Source organism: Oncorhynchus kisutch, linkage group LG1 (genome assembly GCF_002021735.2).
Source record: "Oncorhynchus kisutch isolate 150728-3 linkage group LG1, Okis_V2, whole genome shotgun sequence".
NCBI lineage: Eukaryota > Metazoa > Chordata > Actinopteri > Salmoniformes > Salmonidae > Oncorhynchus > Oncorhynchus kisutch.
Genome location: NC_034174.2, coordinates 45,386,203 through 45,410,220, shown reverse-complemented (window position 1 = coordinate 45,410,220; position 24,018 = coordinate 45,386,203). Strand labels below are relative to the sequence as shown.

The window sequence follows — 24,018 nt, the reverse complement described above, 5'->3', positions numbered from 1 at the left end:
GGAGACTCCGTCCTTACAATCACAGAGTTGTCAGACAGTCCATTTCACTGTCAGTGTCCACGCACACAGTGGTTCTGACACTCAAGACCAGGAGTGAAATATTAGCCACATCATGGAAGAAGCTAGCAAAAGAGCATTTATCATGATGGTGCATACACCGCCATTTCTTTGCACTTCATTTGGTTGCCTTGTAGTCTTAGGTACAGAGACTGGGAAACAGACTGTTGCATTGAATTTCACATGCACCTGTTCTGCTGCGTCTTGCTGTAGAAGGCTGGCTCTGAAGCCGAGGCGTAAACATTGCAGAACATGTTCATTCAACCGTCATACTTTATCTGCTCCACAGGCCACGGTAAGGCAGGACGTCAAAGGGGCTTGAATCTAGGACGTGACAGAGAGAAGTAGGCTGCAGGTGTGACAGGCAGTACTCACATCTATTATTGGAAGAGCCACAGTTTTCTTCATTACAGCCTATATGGCATGTGACTCACTTCCGTCACAGGAGACCATTCAGCAGCGGAGAGATGTTTTTCTATGGGCTGGCAGTGGTGCAGCTGTCTGTCTATTCAGAACAACCTTATCACCGTTGGCATGGCAACCAACACTCACTCTTATGATGTTGGTATGGAGTAACATACCAACATGAACAAATACTGAATAAATAAGCCTTATAAATAACTCATCTTTTGTGTTATTTGGGTGAATGAATGTATTACCAAAATATAAAATATGTACTGATCCTTGTGAATTAATCATATGTCATGATCTTTTTGACCATTATAGTCCAAAAGGCCACTCGAAATTCGGCACCATTACATAACATGTTCTCTTTAAGTGAATCCTGAAAAAAATATGTATTCCGTCTGCCCTGTAGAACACATAAGACATGTAACACTCATGAATAAAATAGAGAGAGCTGCAGCCTGTTTGAGGTGACGCAAGATCCGGAGAAAACGAGTGCAGTAGTTGAGGCGCCACGTCGGCAGAACCAACAAGATACATCCTATATTTTTTTAAGGAAAGTTTGAAACCGCGAAAGTACGATTTTACGTGCGTTAAAATACAGGACAACACGCTCTTAAAGTATAGCTTTGAATAGAGGAGTTGGAACAAAAGTATAAAGGCACAGGCTGAAAATTGCAATAATATTTTCAGGAAACAAACGAGCGCACCAAATATTCGTCTCAGGTGCGTAGCAGTCCCTTCTACAAGCGGACATCAAAAATTACTGGAAACATGGTGAAGGTAAGGATAAGTCTGGCCTTCTGTATCGATTTATGTATTTGCGTACGATAAGTATAAAGTGATAGGCTACTGCATATCAATTGGGGTATGATAAAACCAATTGCGCACGAACGAAATAAACGGAATTGATTAGATCCGGACTGAGTGATGCACTGTGCTTACTTTCAAGCAAAATATTACACTAAATCTACAGCCCAAATTATTGACGTTGTGTGTGTGTGAAACTTCGCTTGCGTTATCGTTTGAGTGGTTTCCCTGTGGAGCCCATGTAACCATCTAATTGGAGCTTTCACAACAGGATGACCTTTTTAAAGACTTCTTTAAAAGCCTGTAGCCTTAGCTTTGTCATCTATTTGTGATTTTTGGTTGATTTAACAAAATGGCATTTTAAATCAACACGAAGCAAACGAGGATTGTCGTATGGTTTTGCAGCAAGAGTAAGAACTTTGAACATCCAACAAGCACTGGTTTTGAATGTTTGTGCTTGACGGGCTCCGTCAAATTGAACGTTTTGTGCAAGAAATCCCAGAGCATAACCTTACTAATCATATGCAGTTATTTAACCTACTTAGTTATGCCTTTGAGCACTGTTTCATGGCTGCTCAGAATTTGCACCGATCGTTCTATTCAGAAAAACACTTCTAAGTGTTAGATTATACTGTTGACTTTTCCAACAAGCTTTTAGTGTTGGTGGTTTAACAATTTGTAAGATGTACTACTTATATGAATTAAATTGCGTGTATTCTAGCCTAATCAATATTGTTTGTTCTGTAAGAACGTGAACGCCACCCCAGAGCCCCAGCCTGAAGGTTGTCTCGTGGAAGAAGAACCTGAGCTTACTGAAAGCGAGCCCACAGCAGGTAAATAACACAATCATCAACAGTGCCTACAGCGTTGAACAACATCTCTCTGTGCTGTAAGCCATCTCTCTCTGGGCATATTTTAAAGCCCAGTTTGTCAAGGGACACTTGAACCATCTGGGATAAGGTGCAATTCAGGGTAAAGGGTTGTTGCTATTTAAGAAACTGTAGAGATGTATTAAGGTTGTAGCTCTCAAACTCAAGTTGGCATTCTGCCTTCTCCCTCCAGTTTTGAGTCATTAGCTTCGTTCCCAAAGACCTTGTGTACTACAATCCTGAAGCAGTTTTTTTTTTTACGTTTAGAAATGACAATCATCGCTTGCAATATGGTTTTCGAAACCATATGGCCCTTATTTTTCATCCGCGTAAGAATCCTTCAACAACAAAAAATATGCACACACTGTAGCAGTTTTGCACATTGGTTTCATGTACCAAATAAAAAAAATTGAATGTTTCCATCGCCTCTTTGTCTCTGCCAATAGTTTGTCACAACTGTTGCATTAAATAGCAAATGTGCTTACTCTGGATGATCATTCTCATACCATGCAATTTAAACTGCATGGTTTCCCAATGTTGCAGTGTGGGGGACCACACACCATGTCATCGTGTGACTCGGTTTACTTCGATATGATGGTTATGTCGTACCAAAACTTCCTGTTCCGTCACAGCAGTTGTGATTTTTATCTGGTATGACTTTACTCACATAACTGGATGGAAATGTGGTTACTAAGTAGAATACCTCAATGTATTGACATGCCTGACTATTGTTTAATGATATGATTCATTGTGTGTAGGCCAATATCCAAGCACAAAAGCTGTTTTCTCTCTGGCCTCTCTCTGCTGATGGTCTGTTTCACAAACATGATGTGTGGTCCTCACTCTCTGGTCTTTCACTATCTTTCTAAAAACCTGTTTTGCGTGTGTTCTAAAACCCATCTCTCTCTCTCATAGATGAGGGGAAGGATGCAGGTAAGGAGCACCCCGTGGCCCAGCCGGGCATGATCTGGCGGGTCGGGGGTGGCCTGTTCCGTGCCAGTAAAACTGTGGTGGGCGCCACGGTAGGAGGAGTCGCCTGGCTCGGTGGGAAGAGTCTGGAGTACACTAAATCAGCAGTTACTTCAGTCCCCTCGATGAGCGTCAGCCTGGTGAAAGGGGTCGCCGGGGGAGTGTCGTCGGTCGCCGGGGGCGTGTCATCAGTGGGTTCCACGGTAGCTGGCAAAGTTCCGTTCAGAGCCAAGACAAAGGACAAGGCAGAGTGAGGAGGAGATGATGACGATGATGGACACGCAACACGATGCATCGCCCCACCGACTGAGCCATAAGAGGAAGTGATGAGTTGGAGCTAGTCGCCATGTTTTCAAAGTGGATTGATTTTGGTATTTTTTGGTGTTTTTTTCGTTTGTACATCATTCACTAAGTTGTACCTGGGGAAACATGTTCAGTAGTGCCTTCTGTAGCCCCCCCCCCCCCCCCCCAAACACTTTCACTGAGCAGTGTGTACAGGGGGTCTTTATCCAAACCTACATGGTCCCCTGAAGCCTTAAGACAATGTAAAGCAGTTATATAAGGAGGGAGAGAGATAAACAGGCATGCTAGTTTGGGTTCTTCTCTTCCACCATTTAAAGCCTGGTTTGTGGTTTCTAATGTGCTGGAATTTTTGTATGAGCTTTTTTTGTGACCGCAAACCCAAACACAGAACATTAGCTTGTTTCAAAATGCCACAGTGAACTGTGTGAAGATAGCTTTTTGGGTCTTCTGAAAAGAGTTTGATAGCATTTCCAAAATAAGAGTTGGAGGTGATGTGGTTCTGAGAGCCAATAGCCCTGTTTAGGTTGATGTTGTGGCAAAATGATATGATCACTTTAATCATGGTTATTCAGTAGATCCATATATGAAATGGAGACGTCATACATTTTACAGAAAATAAAATCTATTTATTGATGGACTAGTTTCTCTACTGTCTGTCTTTGGTCCTTTTTATAACGTTTCTATGGAAACTCAACATTTCAATGCAACTGTTTGGGTTTGTTTCTGTATTCTGCCATGACTTGGCTGTTGCTGGTAGAGAATGCTGATATGACTGTCTAGCATGCTTGTACTTTCCAACATAATAAAGTCTCGTGGGAAGTTTGACATTGTGCTTCTGTCTCATTCACAATTTGGGATGTACCTTGTCTCAAGTCAATGCTACCGGGGTGTACTCACTAGGAAGCAAACGCATTGCAATGGTGAGGGACCTACCTGAATTTGTCCAATAAACTTGTTTTTGATAAATGTTTTCTGTTGCGGAAGGTTTTGCAACTGTTAGTCTAAATGAGGCCTGGGGTGTACCCAGGCATTAAGTGGTGAGGCCAAATGAATAGTTGGAGACGGTACTAGATTCGCGAAGTCCATTGGGACTGCATTTCTTCAATGGCAACATACTCTGTGTAATGTCTGTTGCCATGTTGAAGGGCTCTTGAGTGTTGCTGATTCTCAAGGGTTTGAGTGTTTGGGTCAATTATGGGGTCCTATTATTAGCCTTTGTACCAAACTGTTTCTGCATTACTTATCACTATGGACAACACAACAGGTGGACTATTCTACTGCTGAACCTAAGTGCTAGTTTCAATCCGACCACATCTGCATGTATCAATCGGACATTACCGTTTGAATGTCAATCGTGCTGTAACGCAGATCATCTGCAGTCCGTATTGAATCTAGGCCTTACTGGCAACCAGCCAGACAAGATATTGAATCCTCTCTTGATGTTCTTTTGTCTGCTCTGCAATGGTGTACTTTGAAACTTCTCCATGTACCAAAAAGATAAAGTACTTGTAAGTGTTTAACTTTTGTCAGGTGTATTTAAATAAACTGCTGATAAACAAGTCAAGTGTTGTAGCTTTCCTGCTCACATCCTTGGTGCCAGTTTGGAACCAACATGGCCAAAAGGCAACCCATTCCAAACCGGTTCAACTCCGAAGCAGAAGAGGGCCCCAGCTAACGTATTGTACCAATGTTCATGAATTATTACCAATGTCTCTGAAATAATTAGCCTAATGAAATGAAAACATTCATGAACAGAAATGAAATTGGACAAGGAATCCCACAATATGTCTGTGTTTCAACTATTTAATTTCAGTTGAAATAATAGTTTCCTTAGCCAAGAGCACAGATAGGTACATATACTATATCAATTAAGTTATTTAAAAATGTATATGAAATTTAAAGGTCATATTTTTTTAAACCAGTAATGTACAGCCCCAGAGGGAAAACAAAAAACAATCTGTATAAAAAGCAGATTTATGAAAACAACCTACATGATACCAGCCAACATAAAATAGATTGACTTCCTGCTAGCTTTTGAAACTGAAGATTGACTTTCTGCTTGAAAGTTGACTTTACATTTACATTTGACATTTTGGTCATTTAGCAGACGCTCTTATCCAGAGTGACTTATGGTTAGTGCATTACACTATGGAAGACAGTATTAAAGCAATGTCACGGTACATCTTTCAGAAGCTAGTGAATCTGGGAAGAACTCCCAAAGGCAGTGTCCCCAGCAGAGGCAATGGTAGATTACTACTGGGTGTCTAATACAGTAGGCCACTTGTTCACCACCAGCAGTAACACTGATCTTCCGTCCAGGCAGTTCACATCCTCTACCCAGAATAACATTCTTCACCCTCCATTTGAGAAAAAATAAGAAACATGGTGAAAGAACAACACATGATGAACTGCTGAGGCTATTACATATACTTTCCCTACAGAGAGCAGGGGATTTGATTTGACCAATCAGCCTGCTGTGATCCTCAGGGTTAGAGGTCAAAGGTAAACCCTAAAGGTCATGGGTAGTCCAGACCTAAATATCAGGTCTCCAGTGAAATGGTTTGTCTTCGGGCTATATGGCTATGTGTCACACACATACAGTAAGGCACAGTATGGTAAAATGTCATCCACAGTCTAACTGACATATTTACATAATAACATATTATAGACTATCTCATATTCAACCCAGGTGGGGTATTTAGGGTCATAATAAGCGCTCAAGATTAGATTACGAAAAACCCAAACTGATTGACCCTTTTGCCTAATTGAAATAGTACATCTTTGAGTTCGCAACTCTCAAACCTAAGACGTCTCAGGGACTTTCATGTGACATCGCATAGAGAATTTTCCCTTTTTATACAAAAAATAAAAATGTGTCTTTAAACATCTCTGTACAGTATATATCATACAAAATAATATCTATCTATGACGGCAGCAGCTTATGAAGACACAGCCATCCTCTCATCCTGTCGACCCGTACTCTTCTGAAACACAAACACAGAACAAAGACAACATTGTAAAATATTACGACATCATTTTAACCATGTTTATACAGTCGTATGTAAATACCAGAGGGGTTTATAGTTTCACAAAGCAGAAGCTCTGATAAACTGATCATGTGGAGTCTATTTTACTATGCTCCTAAAAGTCTATATTTATGAACTCAGAAATATGAATATTTCAGACTATTTAATAACTTATTGATCATGTTTTGTGACATCACCCCAGGTACATAACATCGACTTTAGAAAACAGAATGTAAACACAAATATTGACCCCTGACCCCTGACTTACATGTTGGTGGTGTCGCTGCACCTTGAAGGCAGGGGCCGGAAAGTCGCTGCCCACTTCCTGTTCCTGTTCCGACTCCCGCCCCCTCTTCCCAGTCCCGCCCCGTGCCAAATGACCTGGATAGTGAGGCACAGCAAACTCATGGGCACATCTTGTCCGACAGAGTTGCTGATTGGACGATCCTGCCTGCTCTGCGTGCGCCATTCCACAGCCTGCAGTGACCAAGAAGCAAACAGAAATAAACCCATAAGAATGTCCTCCTCTACATAACACTGCAAGTGACTGTTGTGACCAGTCTGTGTCCAGTCAGATATTAAATACTGTGTCTAGACTTACTCTGAGTGCATGTTGGTCCAGGTCGTGGCCTCACTCCACTGAGTCCCAGCTGCTCCTCACCGTTCACATTTACTCTACTACGGCCTGGAGAGAGGAGAAGAGAGGGAGAGGGGAGGGTAGAGGAGAGGTGGAGTGTGGGTTAGAGTGTGCTCACTTTGCAGTCGTGGTGTGATATTATTTGGGATAATGTATGAATGGTATCTAAGGAGGTTTAGGCAAATGAGCCTTGCTCACCATGATGGCTGTTGAGCCCGCTTTGTTTTCTACCAGTAGAGGGCGATGCCACCGCATTCAGATCCTCAATGGGACTGGTCGGCACAGCTGCTAGTAAGCCTATTGGGAGAGTGACACACGTTATAATGAATTACCAAGTGTGAGAAAGAGAGCGATAGAGACAGACAGAAAGAAAGTGTGAGAGAGAGCGAGAGAAAAAGAGAGTGGGCAGGTGATAGGAAGAGAGTGAAAAAGAAAAGCGAGAGAGAGTTCAATACAAAGTGAGGGAGGGAGAAAAATACTTACTGAGTCCTCTGTATCTGGACAGCTGCTGGTACATTTGTCTCATCCTCTCTATGTTGAGTCGGCTGGCCTCTGCATGGTTCACCATGGGTTTGGGGTAGTCCACCCCGACCACACATTTGGCCGCCCGCTGCACCTCTATGGGGGCGTTCCAAGGGTCGTAGATGTACTTGTCTGGCATGTCTTTCAGGACAGGTAGGTAGTGTCTGCAAGCAGAGGGAGAAATGAAATCTCAGCACCTCGTCACAACTGCCAGAGGAGTTGGTTCAGCATAACATACAGACAGTAGTCAGACAGAACAGCCTTGCTAATGCATGACTTGATAAAGAAGACACTTTGTGTGTGTGTGTGTGTGTGTGTGTGTGTGTGTGTGTGTGTATATGTGTGTGGGTGTGTGTGCATGTAGCTATACCAACCTAACGAAGTCTCCTTCGGGATCTATTTTTCGTCCAAAGCCCACGGGACAGTAGCAGTGGAAGAACTGCTGGAAGAAGGAACTGCAGGAGTGACACAACCAGCTGCCTGCGTTCACACTCCAGTCTGCATCCAGGAGCAGCTCCTCAAACACCTGACAGACACACACAGAACAACAACACGGTCATTCACACATAACATGTATCTCTTCTGATTCTTCCCCCTTCCCTCCCCTCTCTCTACCTTCATGCCCTCTTCCCAGCCCTCTTCTCCTCCACCCCTCCCTCCCTCCCTCCACACCACCCTCCATCTTTCTCTACCTTCATGCCCTCCTCCCAGCTGATCCACAGGTCTCCTCTGGTCAGGAAGCAGGCCACAGCGTGTCTGGCCAGGTGGTGGATCCAGCCTTCCTGCCTCAGCTGAGTCATGATGGCGTCGATCCAGGGGAAGCCAGTCTTGGCTTCGGCCCACTTGGCCAGCGCCTCGGCGTTGCGGTCCCAGGGGATGCGGATACAGATGGGGTTCCCGTCCATTTTGTCGAAGCGGGGGTTGTTCGTGGCGGCCGTGTAGAAGAACTCACGCCACAGCAGCTTGTCGTAGAGAGAGATGGGGGGACTGCCGTTCGTCTTCACCTGAGAGAGAGGAGAATGTAATCGTGAGGAGCAATCTTATGTGATAGTTCCCTGCGATAAGAGTTGGTGTTGGTGTTAGGTAAGGATACGTGTGCGTTGGTGTTAGGTACGGATATGTGTGTGTTGGTGTTAGGTAAGGATATGTGTGTGTTGGTGTTAGGTAGGGATACGTGTGTGTTGGTTTTAGGTAAGGATAAGTGTGTGTTGGTTTTAGGTAAGGATACGTGTGTGTTGGTGTTAGGTAAGGATACGTGTGTGTTGGTGTTAGGTAAGGATACGTGTGTGTTGGTGTTAGGTAGGGATACCTGTGTGTTGGTGTTAGGTAAGGATACGTGTGTGTTGGTTTTAGGTAGGGATACATGTGTGTTGGTGTTAGGTAAGGATACATGTGTGTTGGTGTTAGGTACGGATACGTGTGTGTTGGTGTTAGGTAAGGATACGTGTGTGTTGGTGTTAGGTAAGGATACGTGTGTGTTGGTGTTAGGTAAGGATACGTGTGTGTTGGTGTTAGGTAGGGACGGATGAGTGTTGGTGTTCGGTAGGGATGGATGTGTGTTGGTGTTATGTGTGTGAGCTACTGTACCTTCTTGTAGAGCTCTGCCAGTTTGCTGTAGAAAAGTCGACAGGACAGACATCCAAAGCGGAGGTAGGGGCTGAGACCTAGAGGACTGGGCAGCAGGGGGCTGGCGGTCTTCCTGGTACTCTCAAAATTCACCTGCCACGCCTGGAGAGAGAGAAAGGTGGAGGATAAATATATGATACATCTATGATATAATTGGACAGGAAAATCTGCAACGCTCGCTCACCATAAAAAGCAATTCACATCTATGATATAAAACATAATTACTAATCAGTCTGTGTGTGTGTGTGTGTGTGTGTGTGTGTGTGTGTGTGTGTGTGTGTGTGTGTGTGTGTGTGTGTGTGTGGGAGGGGGGTTACGTACAGTGGAGAGGTCAGGTCCCAGTTGTCTCTCTATCCTGGTGAGAGCTTCACTCTCTCCTCCTGGCCACACGGCTGGGGCTAAGCCCTCTGTATCAAAGCCTGGGGAGAGAAACACAGAGCATGTTTAGACACTTCAGGTAAATTATCTCGAAAACTCGTTTTTTCCGCTCCTAAGAACCACTCGAAAGAATTGCTAAAACAATTTAATGTTCAACTCCATGAAGCAAGTATGGACACCCATTCCAATAGAAAAGGTGTCTTACCCAGCTCCTCCAATAGGGGTACTCCGTACTTGTCCCTGTGGTTGTCTGAGACAGGGGTGACACATCGACCCATGCTGGCCCGGGACAGAGCCCCTACTGGGGCATCGGGGGGCGGCATGGAGCCAACCAATGTCTGGAAATGCTTGAAGGTGAGAGGAGGATGACCCCCGTTCAGCTCTATGATCCTGCAGAGAGGAGAGGGGTTTCAGTTAGGGCTCTTTTTGATCCAAACCTCCAAGTGATGTCACCCGGGTCTCCCACTCACTTGTCCAGGTCGTAGAGAGTGTGTGAGATCCTGCTGATGACCTCCACTCCGGCCTCTGTGGCCAGTTTCTTAATGGCTGCATCCCGCTCCTTACCGAACGGCTCAGAGTCACACTCAAACGTCAGCTGGGAGGTGTTCCAGTCCTGAGAGGACAGGACACAGCAGACACACACTGGGGTTAAAACAACATATACCGATCGGCTTTGAAATGGTCGGCAAACACTGATAGAGCATGGTGAATATTTGCTGTCCATGGGGGTGAGAGAGGCTGGGGAGAGGGGAGGGAAAAGGGGTCTCACCTTAAAGAGTCGGGGAAAGATGTTGGCCGGCTGGCCTCGGATCACAAACAGACGGGAGTTGAGCTTCCGAAGGCTTGCGTCTAGATCTTCCAGACACTGCAGCAGGAACCTGAAACACAGGAGGGACGACGACCGTCACTACATGGCCATGCTGGAGAGGACACTGCTTCAGGGGCATTCTCAGAGCGCAAAGAGACTCATGTTTACTACTTAGACCTGACACCATGTTACTACTTAGACCTGACACCATGTTTACTACTTAGACCTGACACCATGTTTACTACTTAGACCTGACACCATGTTACTACTTAGACCTGACACCATGTTTGCTACATAGACCTGACACCATGTTTACTACTTAAACCTGACACCATGTTTACTACTTAGACCTGACACCATGTTTACTACTTATACCTGACACCATGTTTACTACTTATACCTGACACCATGTTTACTACTTAAACCTGACACCATGTTTACTACTTAGACCTGACACCATGTTTACTACTTATACCTGACACCATGTTTACTACTTAGACCTGACACCATGTTTACTACTTAGACCTGACACCATGTTTACTACTTAGACCTGACACCATGTTACTACTTAGACCTGACACCATGTTTACTACTTAAACCTGACACCATGTTTACTACTTAGACCTGACACCATGTTTACTACTTAGACCTGACACCATGTTTACTACTTAGACCTGACACCATGTTTACTACTTAGACCTGACACCATGTTTACTACTTAGACCTGACACCATGTTACTACTTAGACCTGACACCATGTTTACTACTTAGACCTGACACCATGTTTACTACTTAGACCTGACACCATGTTTACTACTTAGACCTGACACTATGTTTACTACTTAGAGTTGACACCATGTTACTACTTAGCCATGACACCATGTTTACTACTTATACCTGACACCATGTTTGCTACATAGACCTGACACCATGTTTACTACTTAAACCTGACACCATGTTTACTACTTAGACCTGACACCATGTTTACTACTTAGACCTGACACCATGTTTACTACTTATACCTGACACCATGTTTACTACTTAGACCTGACACCATGTTTACTACTTAGACCTGACACCATGTTTACTACTTACACCTGACACCATGTTTGCTACTTAGACCTGACACCATGTTTACTACTTAGACCTGACACCATGTTTGATTGAATGAAACCCTAATAAGTCCCACTCAATAATACATGATAAGTAAATGAATAAGAACATGTTTGTTGGATCACGATATAAATACATAAACTCTTAATCCCTTTCCCAGAAGCAGACTGACGCCATTTGACCACATGTCCATCATTTATGTTATGACGGTGATGCAATGATGACATCAGAATTGTTACATCACCGCACGTGTAACGATGCCGGTTTCAACAACTATTATTTCACGCAAACTTTCTGAAGCTCACATTTGCCTTTTCGCATTTACGTCCCCTTTCCAGCATTTACGCAGTAAGTCATGTCATTGGGGCACCGATTCAGTCCTCACGGTTGCATATGTAATATTTGGCATGGGAACTGTGCCATGTTTGAGTTAGTATCACAGCATAGCATCCCAGGTGACTGAATGACTGACTGAACGCAGTCACCAGAAAATGCTGTGATCCTTCTGCTCAGCGTAAGAACAGCCCCCTGAGAGAAGAGCAGCAGGTGATACATGGTGTGTTTGTCTGGTGTTTGAGTAAACACCTGAACACCTTTGAAGACAACGATAAACACACCACCTGTGGAGAGAGACAAGATAAGCCGACAGGCCTGCTATCTGTCTGTTGCTTCACACTAGCAATTTTCCAGATCAAATAACTAAGAAAGTATAGGTGTTAACAGTTGAAAAGGTGGCTAATCCAGCTGCGGATCTGAGGGCCACTACCGCCTCCTGCTGCTTGAGCAGTTAAGAGATCAAGCTAGGACGCTCTGCCACTGCACAGCCTGCTGGAAAGTAGGTCATCCCAATAGCAACCACTGACTCAGGAAATGTAACTCTCTTTTGTCACACAAAACCGGCTCCCTGCTTGAACGACACCATTTTACAGGCCTTGGCTCTACGCTCTTTAGTCTTTGAAAGATGCCAGAAAGAATGGCCCCAGAGAGGATTTATTCAATTGTACAGAACGTGAAAATAACATTTTGTCTGGCCGAGGCAACGGTAAGTACTTTGGAGGGAAATATTTATATTATACTATTAATGCTCTCTTAATTAACTGTCACCGGAAAAGAGAAGCTGTTGCTTTTGCCTGCTATTCATCCCATTTGTATCCCTCCTCTAAGTTAAAAGGACCGAGGGATAAGCACCACTGCACTATTTCACAAGCTCGCCATCAACCAATGTTTAAAAGGGAATAGCCTAGTAGATACCCAAAAGAAGACTCAAACATAGGATCCACAAACTTTCAGAACCCACCATAATAGCTACATACAGAAGTCACTACTTTTATCTTGAAAGCAGACATCATTACAATATGGGCCTACTGCTGCCATCCTTACTCTGCGGGGCCAAAACAACTACCTGATGATGTCAGGGTCCAGGCTTTCCGCCGGCACATCTGATCACTCCATACTACCATCCTCTTTAGCAAGGCCAGATATTGGCAACTGTGTGAAGGGAGCTGTTCTGAGAACCACCACAATGCTATAACCACTAGAACACCTGGGTCTGGGACAATTCAGTGTCATTGATGTTCAATAAAGATTTGTACAAAATCTTGAATTGGACTTTCAAGTCACTTCTTGAATTCAAACGGAACAGAGTTCAACCCAACCTACCTCACCCACTCTGTAATAACCATTGAATTGTATTTATGGTAATAACACATAAGCGTCCCGAGCATGGACAATTCATTTAAATCTACTGGGACAATAGAATCATATTGACTGGTTGGTTGATGGGTGAATAGTTACTGTTGTTGTTCCTCACCTCCACCGGTTGACCCCCAGGTTGGAGGAGCCAGCGAACCAGGGGTCTAGGAAGTATACACAGCGCACCGTGTCTGAATCACGCACAGCCTCCAGCAGGGCCGGGTTGTCGTGGAGACGCAGTCCCTTCCGGAACCAGTGGATGGAGTTCTTGGTCATGTTCAAAAACAGGGCCTGGAAAAAAGACAAGAAATGTTAAATATTTAGAAGCACAGTACGTACTTTAGGGAATGGGTCACATTTAAAAAAATGGAAAGAGTTAAAGACTCTAAAAATATTTAGCAGAGAACTGATTATTAAATACACTGGAAGTTAGAAGCATAATATTAATATTACACAATTCAAAAATTCATTGTTCATAATGTAATGGTTATTGGAATGAAATTGTACAGTTGCATGTTCAGTTGGAAAATGACTTTTGTTAGAAACAATGTACAAAAAAGTATACAATTGATTATCGTATTTCTGTTACAGACTATATGATGCACAGAGCTGAGAGTCAAATGGGACTAACACAGTACAACTAGCCTAAACCAAGCAAAGCACTGCTTCAAATCTCAGTCTCCAATTAGTTTGACTTATTAAAACTCATTATTTGCGTTTTTCTAACAAGAAAATAACGATCTCATCTAAAGCAATTTGCGGACAAATCAGAAAAATACAATAATGCACGAAAGCAATAGAAATAAATATTGCCATTATATTTTTTTCATCAACTTGCAAAAAAAGACAATACCCTTAGTCTCCCAACTTTTGAATGAAGTTATATCACACTCAGATAGTACAGCTTGTGGCATGCAAATTTATGACACGGTGTAGGTGATTTGGTCACCGTAACATCAGAAATGTTAGACCACAAGCATCATCAACATAATATACACTGCATAACTGCACACAAATTGTTCAGAAAGCTCAGACACACACACATACATACAAATGTTATGCCGTATCAATGGTCAGGCAACTTTGTTTTTTGATAACTTGGAATTATTAGGTTCTATATGCATCTTTGCCAATTTCAGTTAATTTCAGACCGCCTTGTTCTGTACGATGGTCTACATAGTAGTATACTCTAATTGTATGAATTGTAAATCCAATTAACTCAGAATAATTCTAAGGTCACGATTTGCCAAAGCACAGCCTCAGAATCAGGTCAGTTACATGTACCTTATGTAAGGATAATACATGTGCATGGGAGAAGAGAGACCTACATTCTGATAAGTAATAATGTCCATCGCTTACCTGTAATGTGTTGTCAAGTATGTGTCTCTTATGTCATTACCGTTGACAGGATCGTTTAATTCCACGGGTGGTCTCTCCAAGTGTGAATCAAACAGTCGGGGTTTTCTTGTGGTGTACAGTTAAGTTCTCCCAATGCAAGAACAAGACAGTTGCATAACTGTTCTAGCTACTGCGCATGACCAATGTTCCAGAACAACACGTGATATAGAAATATAAATGAATAAATGTGAAATTCTGTTTCCAAGCACAGTGACTTTACTGTCTAGTTACAAAGTTCTATGCTCCAAGCAACACGCCCCAACAAGCAATAAAGAAGCGACCTAGAAATCCAATTGGTTGAAGCAGTAGGCCTTTCCTCACGTTTTTGCGGCATGGAACGATCAGGGGTACTTTTTTGAGATGCATCCAGCTGCAGCCTCGCAGAATAGCCTGTGACTAAAACTAGCCTGTCACTAAAACCAATACTATCTACTGGCAGTGGTTAATCTCTACCACATACACGTGAATTTATTTTATTTCCTAGATTACTTTCCTTGCCCCATTTCCTTTGCTAGATTCCTTTCCTCTCTACTGGCCGTGATAATCCCTACCGCATACATGTGAACTCCTTTTCTTTCCTTGATTCCTTTCCTCGCTCCCTTTCTTTTCCTGATTTTCCTAGCTCCGTTTAATTTCCTCCTTTCCTAGCCTTCTTTCTTTTCGTACTTTTCTAACTTCATTTGCTAGGTTCCTTGTCTTTCCTCCTCTTCTTTCATAGATTCCCATTCTCATTTCCTAGCTCCCATTCCTCTCCTCCTTTCCTAGGCTCCTTTCTTCCTTTCCTAACTCCTTTTCCTAATTTAATTTCCTTCTTCCTTTCCTTTCCTACTTTTCTCTCCTAGATGCAGAATGTCGGCCAAGTTTCACCTAGTTTCATCCTCTCCACTACTCGCGACCGGACTTCCTCTCACTACCATATTTGGTGATGAGAAAATGTGTAAATGCTGCTTCAAATTTATAGCCCCCTGTGACATCTCTGGGGTTCCCCTTCTGTCTGTGCTGGTAATTTTTGTGACTGGCTGCTGCCGGACTATTGACTTTCTAGTATTTAGAGGTGTACTAGATATGATTTCTTATGTAGTTTTCGTGCCATTTATGTTTTCATTGTAGGTTGAAAATATGTATTTTATATGGAATAACTTAATTTCTATAACCTGAAACCCCGCCCTGTTTTTCCGTGTATTTTGTGATTGGTTACATTGGGAAAGACCCGGATGTTCACGGGTGGTAGGATTTTAGAGTCCTGTGTGTAATGCAGTTGCCTGATATAAACATGGACACAAGAGCAACTGTGTCGGCCTGGATGGAGGATGTTATGAATTAAATAACGTACACGTTCATATATTCAGATGTTGAATAAGTATCTGAAATTCATGCGTACAAAAATCAAAAACACAATTGCAAATAGTTTACTTTGAACACACGATAAAATGAATTAAATCCGTATAGATTTTTATTTGGGCAGTTTCAGCGTCACTTTGTTTGGGGTCCTTCGTTAGCTAGGCGCCAGTCACTCTCTTGTTAGCAACAGAGCTACACGTCTGTGTTTTGGATACATCGACTTGAATACTGTTTATTTTTGATATTCGTGGTCTCAAAATTGGTCAGCGATGAATTTAGAGTTGCTCGGTAAGGATAATTTATAATTCTTCAATAATTTATTGGGTGCAGGACTTCACGTAAAGAAGGAAATTGTAGCTTGGCAGCACTAGCGTGCTAATTAACGAACGCCAAACGCTATACAAAGCAGTCGGAGTACAAGTAACGTTAGGGATAAATACAATCTATTTATTTCAGGATTGTTAATCTTACCTTCTAAATACAAGGTGAAATCACACCGCAAAATAGCAGGCAACTACAACTATTAGACGTTAGCCATTACATTAGCCAATGAACGATCTTCGTACTGTCATTTGGACTCAGATAATGTAAACAGTCAGTAACGTTAGCTAGTCTGTGGATTGTGTGTTCTTCCAGGTGTTATATGACCTAAGTCAATCTATATGTACTAGAGAGCTAACCACATGATTTGTTATTTTTCTATAGAGTCGTTCGGGCAGAACTATCCAGAGGTAAGCTATTCCAATCTTGTTCTACATGTTACTTGTCATTTACATTGCAGACGCTTTTATCCAGAGCGACTTCCTGATGAATACATCTGTGTCTGTGTGAGTGTCTTCACATATAGTTGCGATCTCATTGACAGGAGGCCGATGGCACTCTGGACTGTATCAGTATGGCTCTCACATGCACCTTTAACCGCTGGGGTACGCTTCTGGCGGTGGGCTGCAACGACGGACGCATCGTCATCTGGGACTTCCTGACACGGGGCATCGCCAAGATCATCAGCGCTCACATTCATCCAGTCTGCTCACTGTGGTGAGAAAGCGAGCCGCGGTCACGAGAAAGGGAAAACACCAGGGTTGGGGTCAATTCCATTTCAATTGCAGTCAATTCAGGAAGTACACTGAAATTCCAATTTTCTTCAATACTTTTCAATTAGGAAGAATTGGAATTGCTGTTTGGTTTACCTTATGAATTGATTGCAAATGGAATGGACCCCAACATTGTAGCACAAACACTTTTTAGAATCAGCAAACTATGCTTACATTTATATATGTTAAAATGTTCTTCTTTTATTTACTCAAACCCATGATTTGGTCCTGGAGCACTTGTCAAAAGGTGTTTTGACTGTGGTTCTGAATTGTTTTTAGTGTGGTTCTGAATCTTAACTGTCCTGAACCTTAACCTTGTGCCTCTGCAGTTGGAGTCGAGACGGTCACAAGCTGGTGAGTGCGTCTACAGATAACATAGTGTCGCTATGGGACGTCCTGACGGGAGACTGTGACCAGAGGTTCCGCTTCCCCTCGCCCATCCTCAAACTGCAGTACCACCCCAGAGACCTGTGAGTTTCTATATGTCTAACTTGTACCTGTCTTATACCTCAGCCTAGTCTTGTCCTTTCTAACTCATAACTCCTAACCCCATCCATTAAAGTACAGTTAGTACCACCGACCCCACCCACCTTGGAATATATATCTATACTTCGACCTTAGCTCAGCCTACACCTCAGGCCTCTTATGATTCCTAATTTATTGTTACGCCTAACCTCAACCCTTACACACCCAAAGGTCTGTGAAGTGGTAGTTTATCTAAAACGGTATAAGGGAGTAACTGTATGGAAATGTATAGAAATCCCAAACTGTCCTTTGTTTCAGTGACAAAGTCCTGGTGTGTCCTATGAAGTCCGCTCCGGTGCTGCTGACCCTGTCCGACTCTAAACACGTGGTTCTGCCCGTGGATGACGACTCTGACCTGAATGTGGTGGCGGCCTTCGACCGGCGGGGGGAGTACATCTACACCGGCAACGCCAAAGGAAAGGTCAGAGGTCACTGGGGCCTGGGTTTATTTATTTGTGGATCAGACATTTTGCCATATTCTTTTTCTATTTAGCACTTTATAGGTTATGTGTGTGTGTGAGCTTATTGTTCTCACTGATATGACCCTGCAGATTCTGGTGCTGAACACGGACACACAGGATCTGGTGGCATCGTTTCGGGTGACGACAGGGACCAGTAATACCACAGCCATCAAGTCCATAGAGTTTGCGCGCAAGGGCAGGTGAGAAGACTGAGAGGAAACCACCAATCAGTGTGTGTTGGTGAAGGCTGAAAGGCAATAGGACTATGTTTTTGTGGGAAATCATTCTGGTACTTAGAAGGTAGTTGTGTGCCTCTTACGGAGAATATTTCATAGTTCCGTCAAAGGACTGATCGTGATCCACTCTCTCCTCTCTTCCTCTCCTCCTCTCTCCAGTTGTTTCCTCATCAACACAGCAGACAGAATCATCAGGGTGTATGACGGGAGGGAGATTCTCACCTGTGGGAGAGACGGGGAGCCAGAGCCCATGCAGAAACTACAGGACCTTGTCAACAGGTGAACACACACACACACACATGCCTTCGCTGTGCATACAAACCACACACATGCTCACTTTGATACATCTCTTTCCCTCACTCCTTCCCCTCTCTCTGTAGGACTCCCTGGAAGCGGTGTTGTTTCTCTGGGGATGGGGAGTACATTGTGGCTGGTTCAGCCCGGCAGCATGCTCTGTACATCTGGGAGAAGAGCATTGGCAACTTGGTGAAGATCCTCCATGGAACCAGAGGAGAATTACTGCTGGACGTGGCTGTAAGGAACCACCCAAAACCTTTATTTTTCTAGCCCTCTTCCTCTCACTAGCTAATTCTCTTTTTTTGCCTCGTTTCTGGAGGATGTGCTGCCCCTGTTTTGAATTGTCTGTACTGAAGATTTACAGTAACTCATGGTGCTGATGAACTTTTTCCTGACCTATGAACCCTGACCTCTCTGCAGTGGCACCCTGTGCGGCCAATCATCGCCTCCATATCCAGCGGAGTGGTGTCCATCTGGGCTCAGAACCAAGTGGTGAGTGACACACAATACAGGTTGGACCTGAGTTCTACACCCCGGACTGGTCTCTTTCTGCGACTTGGCTACCTAGGTTTTGATTTCAGAGAGTGATTCCTCTGCCTTTGCAAGTGAATCTGATGGAATGGATTAGCTAACTCAACGCTATGTGTTTTTGTGTTCAGGAAAACTGGAGTGCGTTCGCCCCAGACTTCAAGGAGCTGGATGAGAACGTGGAGTACGAGGAGAGAGAGTCTGAGTTTGACATAGAGGATGAGGATAAGAGTGAACCTGAACAAACAGGTAGACGTGCGCGCGCACACACAGGCACACGCACGCACACCCGTGTATTGTGACTAGTCAGGAACTGATTTGTGTGTGTGTCAGGTGCTGACGCTGCGGAGGATGAGGAGGTGGATGTGACCTCTGTTGACCCCATCGTTGCATTCTGCAGCAGGTAAGTGTGTTTGATGAAGGTAGACAGGTCTTTCAATGGTGACAGCCTTATAGCTTTAAATAGGCATTGCAATTGAATAGAAAAGTCCAATAGTAATACAAGGATGAATATGGATTGTGGTCTCTGATCTCCCCCTGTGTTAGTGATGAGGAGCTGGAGGACTTCAAGGCCCTGCTCTACCTGCCCATTGCTCCAGAGGTAGAAGACCCTGAGGAGAATCCATTTGGTCCCCCTCCGGATGCAGCCGGCCAGACCACCCCCGTAGAAGATGGTTCAGCCCACACAGGGAGCGGGGACAAGAAGCGCCAGCCGTCCTCGGAGGGAGTTCCGCCCAAAAAGAAGGCTCGTACCACCACCATCGAACTACAGGGGGTGCCTAGTGATGGTGAGAGTAACACACACATACACACACACACACACACACAATATGAACACTTTACTTTTTAATCATGAATTAGTACCCTGACCTGTGTTTTCTCCCACTATCGTAGAGGTGCACCCCTTACTGGGGGTAAAGGGAGACAGCAAGTCCAAGAAGAAGACGGCAGGGCGGCCAAAAGGCTCCAAAGGTAAAGAGAAAGACTTTCCCTTCAGGCCCAAACCCTACAGGGGGGACAGGGTCTACCCTGACGGAGCTGTAGCGGGAGGAGGAGCAGGAGGAGGAGGAGGAGGGATGAAGGGCAGAGCGGAGGGGGGCCTGACTGCAGCAGGTAAGGATGCAATATGATATGAAGCCAACATGAGGAGCCATGCTAATCCTGCTAGCTACGACGCTTCACCAGCCCTCTGCTCCCCGCCCCCGCCCACCACACAAACAGACATTGACCCCCCCCCCCCCCCCCAGACCGTCAACCCCTGCACACCACAGCCTCACAACCTGCCTCTAACTACTGATTGGGAACTGATTCTGGGCCAGTTTAATAACCACAAAATCCCACCAAGAGAGATTCTCCCCGTTGCGAGGCGTGGGGTTTAGTTTTGATTCTGATTATTGGGTTTGTTTGGTTTCCAACATGACCGCCGGCCGGCTAGCTGGCTCTGACCTGACCTGCGGCTGGTTTGTCTACTTGCTGCTTGCCCTTTGACCCTCCTGCTCCGCTCCTGCCTCGCTCTCACCAGGGCTTGTGTGTCTATGTTGGGTGTGTGTCTCTGTGTATATTTGTGGAATCAAGTTGTCTGCTCAAAGATTGGTGATGTTTGCTGTGCTTTGTTTTGTTTTTAACAACTGTCAAATCATCCAGCCGGACCACAATGCAAGACACAGAGAGGAGCAAAGCCGAGCCGCCATAGGCTGTGCTCGAATGTCTACTCGTTTTTTATTGGTCAAACACCTAATGCATTGCTGTCCATCATGATCTTGACACCAGGGCTGTTCCACCATTTTGAAACCCACCATTTGATTGTCCTGAAATGATTGGTCGTGTTAGAAACAGATACGATTAGTGTTCTTGCAACATTATTTTGAAATATAATATCGTAATCTGAGAAATTAAGCTAATTGATTGCATCCAAATTGGCCATTTTTATTAGTTTATAGGATTCATATAATATTCAATAACTATATTACGTAACATCTGATTTGGACCAAACGTTTTACTAACAATGAGTCAGGCCCCCCCCCCCCACACACACACACACACATCAATCCCACCACAACGATAAGTATATAGTATCTGTTTTCTGTGTCTGACAAGTAGTATGGAGTTGCGGCTCTGAGGATTGTTTCTTCATCTTATGTAATGTATTCCCAGTAAATTTGGTTAAAGTTTTTTTTTTTCTCTGTTCAGAGAAATTACTCATTGAAGTTGTTTGGTTTATGTCCCGTCCTACATCCAGATATTATGAGATTCTGACCACTATATGGTGCTGTTCCCACGATTAGCATCTGAAACAGTGGCCAGATAAACAGAACCAAAGCATGTGTTCTTTGGTTGCTGCCATACCTTGTCCATAAACTGCTGACTCTTCAGCTCCACTATACACGTTGCGTTTCTTTGCTTTGGTGATGTATGTAATGCTATGATCCTATGTAATGCTAGATGGAGCGCATGAGTCGAGACCAAAGTTGGCACATTTGCAATTTAACCTAACAGTTTTTGTGACAAAACTATTGGTAGATTTGAAAATGGAGACAGTGAATTTGAGATTTTTATTCGGTACACGAAAGCTTAAGCGGAGAAGTACATTTTGTGTGCACTACAACGTCACGCACTTATTTAAAATAATACAATTTTAAAAAACAGTTTATCTGCAATAAGTCTGTTTAGTGGAAATGCATCACTGGTGGGAAAATGTGCATATTTTCTTTGTGGATTCTAGAATATTTGCATGAAAATATGTCGTCAATTGGATGGAAACCTAGCTACTGTTAGAAAAAAGTTTGGTCAAAATCAGATGTAAGGTACTATATTATATGAATGCTATAAATAAAAATGGGCAATTTGGATGCAATCAATTAGCTTAATTTCTCAGATCAAATTATATTTAAACAAAATAAGGTTGAAGGAATGCTTATCTTATCTGTTTCTAACTACAGAAGCGATTTTCAGAACAATCTGAGATGGTGGGTGTCGTGATTTGCAGAACGACACATTTTTACCGAGTCAGCTTGGGGATTCGATCCAGCAATCTTTCGGTTACTGGCCCAAAGCGCTAACCCCTAGATTACCTGTCGCCCCTGTTGGAGAGTGAGGGAATTTCTTCTTTTCAATCACATTTTATTTTCCAATAGACTAAAAAGCATCTCTTTTTCAAGTTGCATTATTGTTTCAATGCTAACTTTTGCTGTTGCAAAGTGAAGGAATTTATTATTTTGAATCCCATTTTACTTTCTAATGCACCGCCCACCACTCTTCAAGTTGCATTGTTGAGAAACTCATTATGCTAAGAGCCATGATATACCTGTAATGCCTCTGTATTGAATTGAGTGTTGAGTTCACGTTGACCGACCATACTGTCTGCTCTGGGAAAAGTAAAAAATTAATCTTGATACACTCTAATTTCTGGACCTGGGAAGGTCTAATGTGTTCAAGGACATCATCTCTGACTGTGTTTCTCCGACAAGAAGGTATGTTGTGAGCTATAATATATTCATTTTATGTAGCGCTTTTCGTTACAAAGACAATCTCGATGAACAAAACAAATGCAGAGATCTGGATGGTCTTGGGCAACAGTCTTCCACAGCTTCAGGTGTTGTTCAGAACGGCTGTGCAGTAGCTTAAGCGGAGGGAGCATCGACGACACAGAGAAGGAGCATCGTCGGTTAGTTGCGCAGACAGCTCGTCGTCAGTCACCTCGTCCCCCCACCCCCTCGTCTGTTGGTAGGCTGGATAGTTCGCTACTGAAGTAGTGGGTGATGCTTCGGCAGCTATTAGCGCCGTGAAAGAGCACCGCACCTCGGCAGTAGTCAGGAAACAGTCCCCTATGAGGCGGGCCTCAACCCCTTGCTGTCCACATCATTCATGCAACCTGGGCAGGTGGAAAAGGCTGGTGCTGATGCGTCCTTCAAATGCCTAGCCAAGACAAACAAACAGTCTTGCCATTAGTCGAGCAACTTCCATGGGTCAAAACCACCAGATATTATATAGAAACACTCAAAGAAGTCATAGGAAACAAAAAGTTGGTGTAAAAAAAAAATATATATATAAAAAAAAACTATACTTGAAACAACATATTTTTGAAATGTATAGAAGCTCTCTACCTATGCTTTCTCTCGTGGTGCCATGGCAACATGTGAGTATTCTATTTATGGGGTTCTCTATTCTGTGTGATATTCTTGGTGTCTTTCCTACAGGGAGCCTGGTTTCACAGTCCTACAAGCAGCATGATATCGGGGGACTGGACTGAGCCAGCCCCATAATCATCATCGCCCCCTGTGGTTCTGGACGGGGAAGGACAGGCACCTAAATTCGGCCTGTTTTTACTCTCCTAAAATCAAGACACTTTGTGATATCACTCAAGACTGTCATTGTGGTATCACCCCTCCCCCACCACCACCACCACAACCCCAAAAGACTCATTATGACATCACAGCCTTCTATTGCTCAGGCTGTGACTTTCCCTACCAGCTGTCTCTCTCTGTCCTCTCTCTGTGCTGGCTGCTATGGTTACCTGGATTATCTCCCTCCTGTCAAAGACTGATGTATGTGACCTGATGATGTCACAAGTTTTAGATGAGAGTTCTGACTAGGAACTCCTGCAACATAGCAGATTCACACTTTCTCATTTTCATGTTTTTTTTTTGGATGAGTAACAGAAACAAACCAAGAGAAGAGGGAAGCAACAGTCTGCAATAGTATAGGGTCACCTCTTCTCCCCTCTGTCTTTTTTTTCTGTAGAATGACTGATGTACAGATACAGTACAGGAGTTATTACATGGAATGTGTCCCAACTGGTCTCCTTTTAACTCTGTTTCTGGACATGTCTTTTTGTGTTTCTTTTTATACATGTTATTAAACCATTTAGATTGTTTTTGACTCGACCGCTGTGTTATTGAGTCATCCTGACTAGAGATCCCCCCC

The 24,018-nt window shown here is 43.7% G+C and overlaps 3 protein-coding genes across 4 annotated transcripts; 2 read left to right on the top strand and 1 right to left on the bottom strand.

The window, feature by feature from the left end:
- The first annotated feature begins 872 nt into the window (after positions 1-872).
- Positions 873-4,972, top strand: LOC109893009 (transmembrane protein 263). Its single transcript, XM_020485987.2, has 3 exons — positions 873-1,245; positions 2,021-2,105; positions 3,057-4,972. Exons 1-3 carry the CDS (start codon positions 1,237-1,239, stop codon positions 3,362-3,364), a joined length of 402 nt encoding a protein of 133 aa, XP_020341576.1. The 5' UTR covers positions 873-1,236; the 3' UTR covers positions 3,365-4,972.
- A 230-nt stretch (positions 4,973-5,202) lies between these two features.
- On the bottom strand, positions 5,203-15,495 carry cry3b (cryptochrome circadian regulator 3b). The gene is made up of 14 exons (XM_020486001.2): positions 14,575-15,495; positions 13,334-13,506; positions 10,372-10,480; positions 10,073-10,215; positions 9,808-9,992; positions 9,546-9,643; positions 9,186-9,326; positions 8,291-8,602; positions 7,973-8,124; positions 7,560-7,762; positions 7,275-7,373; positions 7,041-7,124; positions 6,708-6,916; positions 5,203-6,397 (listed from the first exon to the last, which is right to left on the bottom strand). The coding sequence occupies exons 2-14, from the start codon at positions 13,489-13,491 to the stop codon at positions 6,353-6,355; spliced, it is 1,938 nt and encodes a 645-aa protein (XP_020341590.1). The 5' UTR covers positions 13,492-13,506; positions 14,575-15,495; the 3' UTR covers positions 5,203-6,352.
- Positions 15,496-15,881: 386 nt separating this feature from the next.
- On the top strand, positions 15,882-23,973 carry rbbp5 (retinoblastoma binding protein 5). Of its 2 annotated transcripts, none has more exons than XM_020486028.2 (14): positions 15,882-16,242; positions 16,660-16,685; positions 16,820-16,992; positions 17,378-17,518; positions 17,832-17,994; positions 18,125-18,234; positions 18,430-18,549; positions 18,651-18,804; positions 18,988-19,059; positions 19,227-19,344; positions 19,429-19,498; positions 19,642-19,883; positions 19,990-20,067; positions 23,292-23,973. In XM_020486028.2, the coding sequence occupies exons 1-14, from the start codon at positions 16,224-16,226 to the stop codon at positions 23,342-23,344; spliced, it is 1,539 nt and encodes a 512-aa protein (XP_020341617.1). In that variant the 5' UTR covers positions 15,882-16,223; the 3' UTR covers positions 23,345-23,973. The 2 variants fall into 2 exon arrangements, with proteins under 2 accessions (XP_020341617.1, XP_020341611.1); XM_020486022.2 differs by having other exon boundaries at positions 16,091-16,242; positions 19,990-20,208.
- The last annotated feature ends 45 nt before the right edge of the window (positions 23,974-24,018 follow it).

Excerpts from the sequence above, each read along its gene's own strand:
- rbbp5 (XM_020486022.2), top strand. Across the intron at positions 18,550-18,650 it reads CTACAGGACCTTGTCAACAG|GACTCCCTGGAAGCGGTGTT; the intron begins GTGAACACACAC and ends CTCTCTCTGTAG. Across the intron at positions 19,345-19,428 it reads GAGTGAACCTGAACAAACAG|GTGCTGACGCTGCGGAGGAT; the intron begins GTAGACGTGCGC and ends TGTGTGTGTCAG.
- LOC109893009 (XM_020485987.2), top strand. Across the intron at positions 2,106-3,056 it reads TGAAAGCGAGCCCACAGCAG|ATGAGGGGAAGGATGCAGGT; the intron begins GTAAATAACACA and ends TCTCTCTCATAG.
- cry3b (XM_020486001.2), bottom strand. The coding sequence starts at position 13,491 with ATGACCAAGAACTCCATCCACTGGTTCCGGAAGGGACTGCGTCTCCAC. Across the intron at positions 7,374-7,559 it reads GTCCAGATACAGAGGACTCA|GCTTACTAGCAGCTGTGCCG; the intron begins GTAAGTATTTTT and ends CTCTCCCAATAG. Across the intron at positions 6,398-6,707 it reads TGCAGCGACACCACCAACAT|AAGAGTACGGGTCGACAGGA; the intron begins GTAAGTCAGGGG and ends TTTGTGTTTCAG.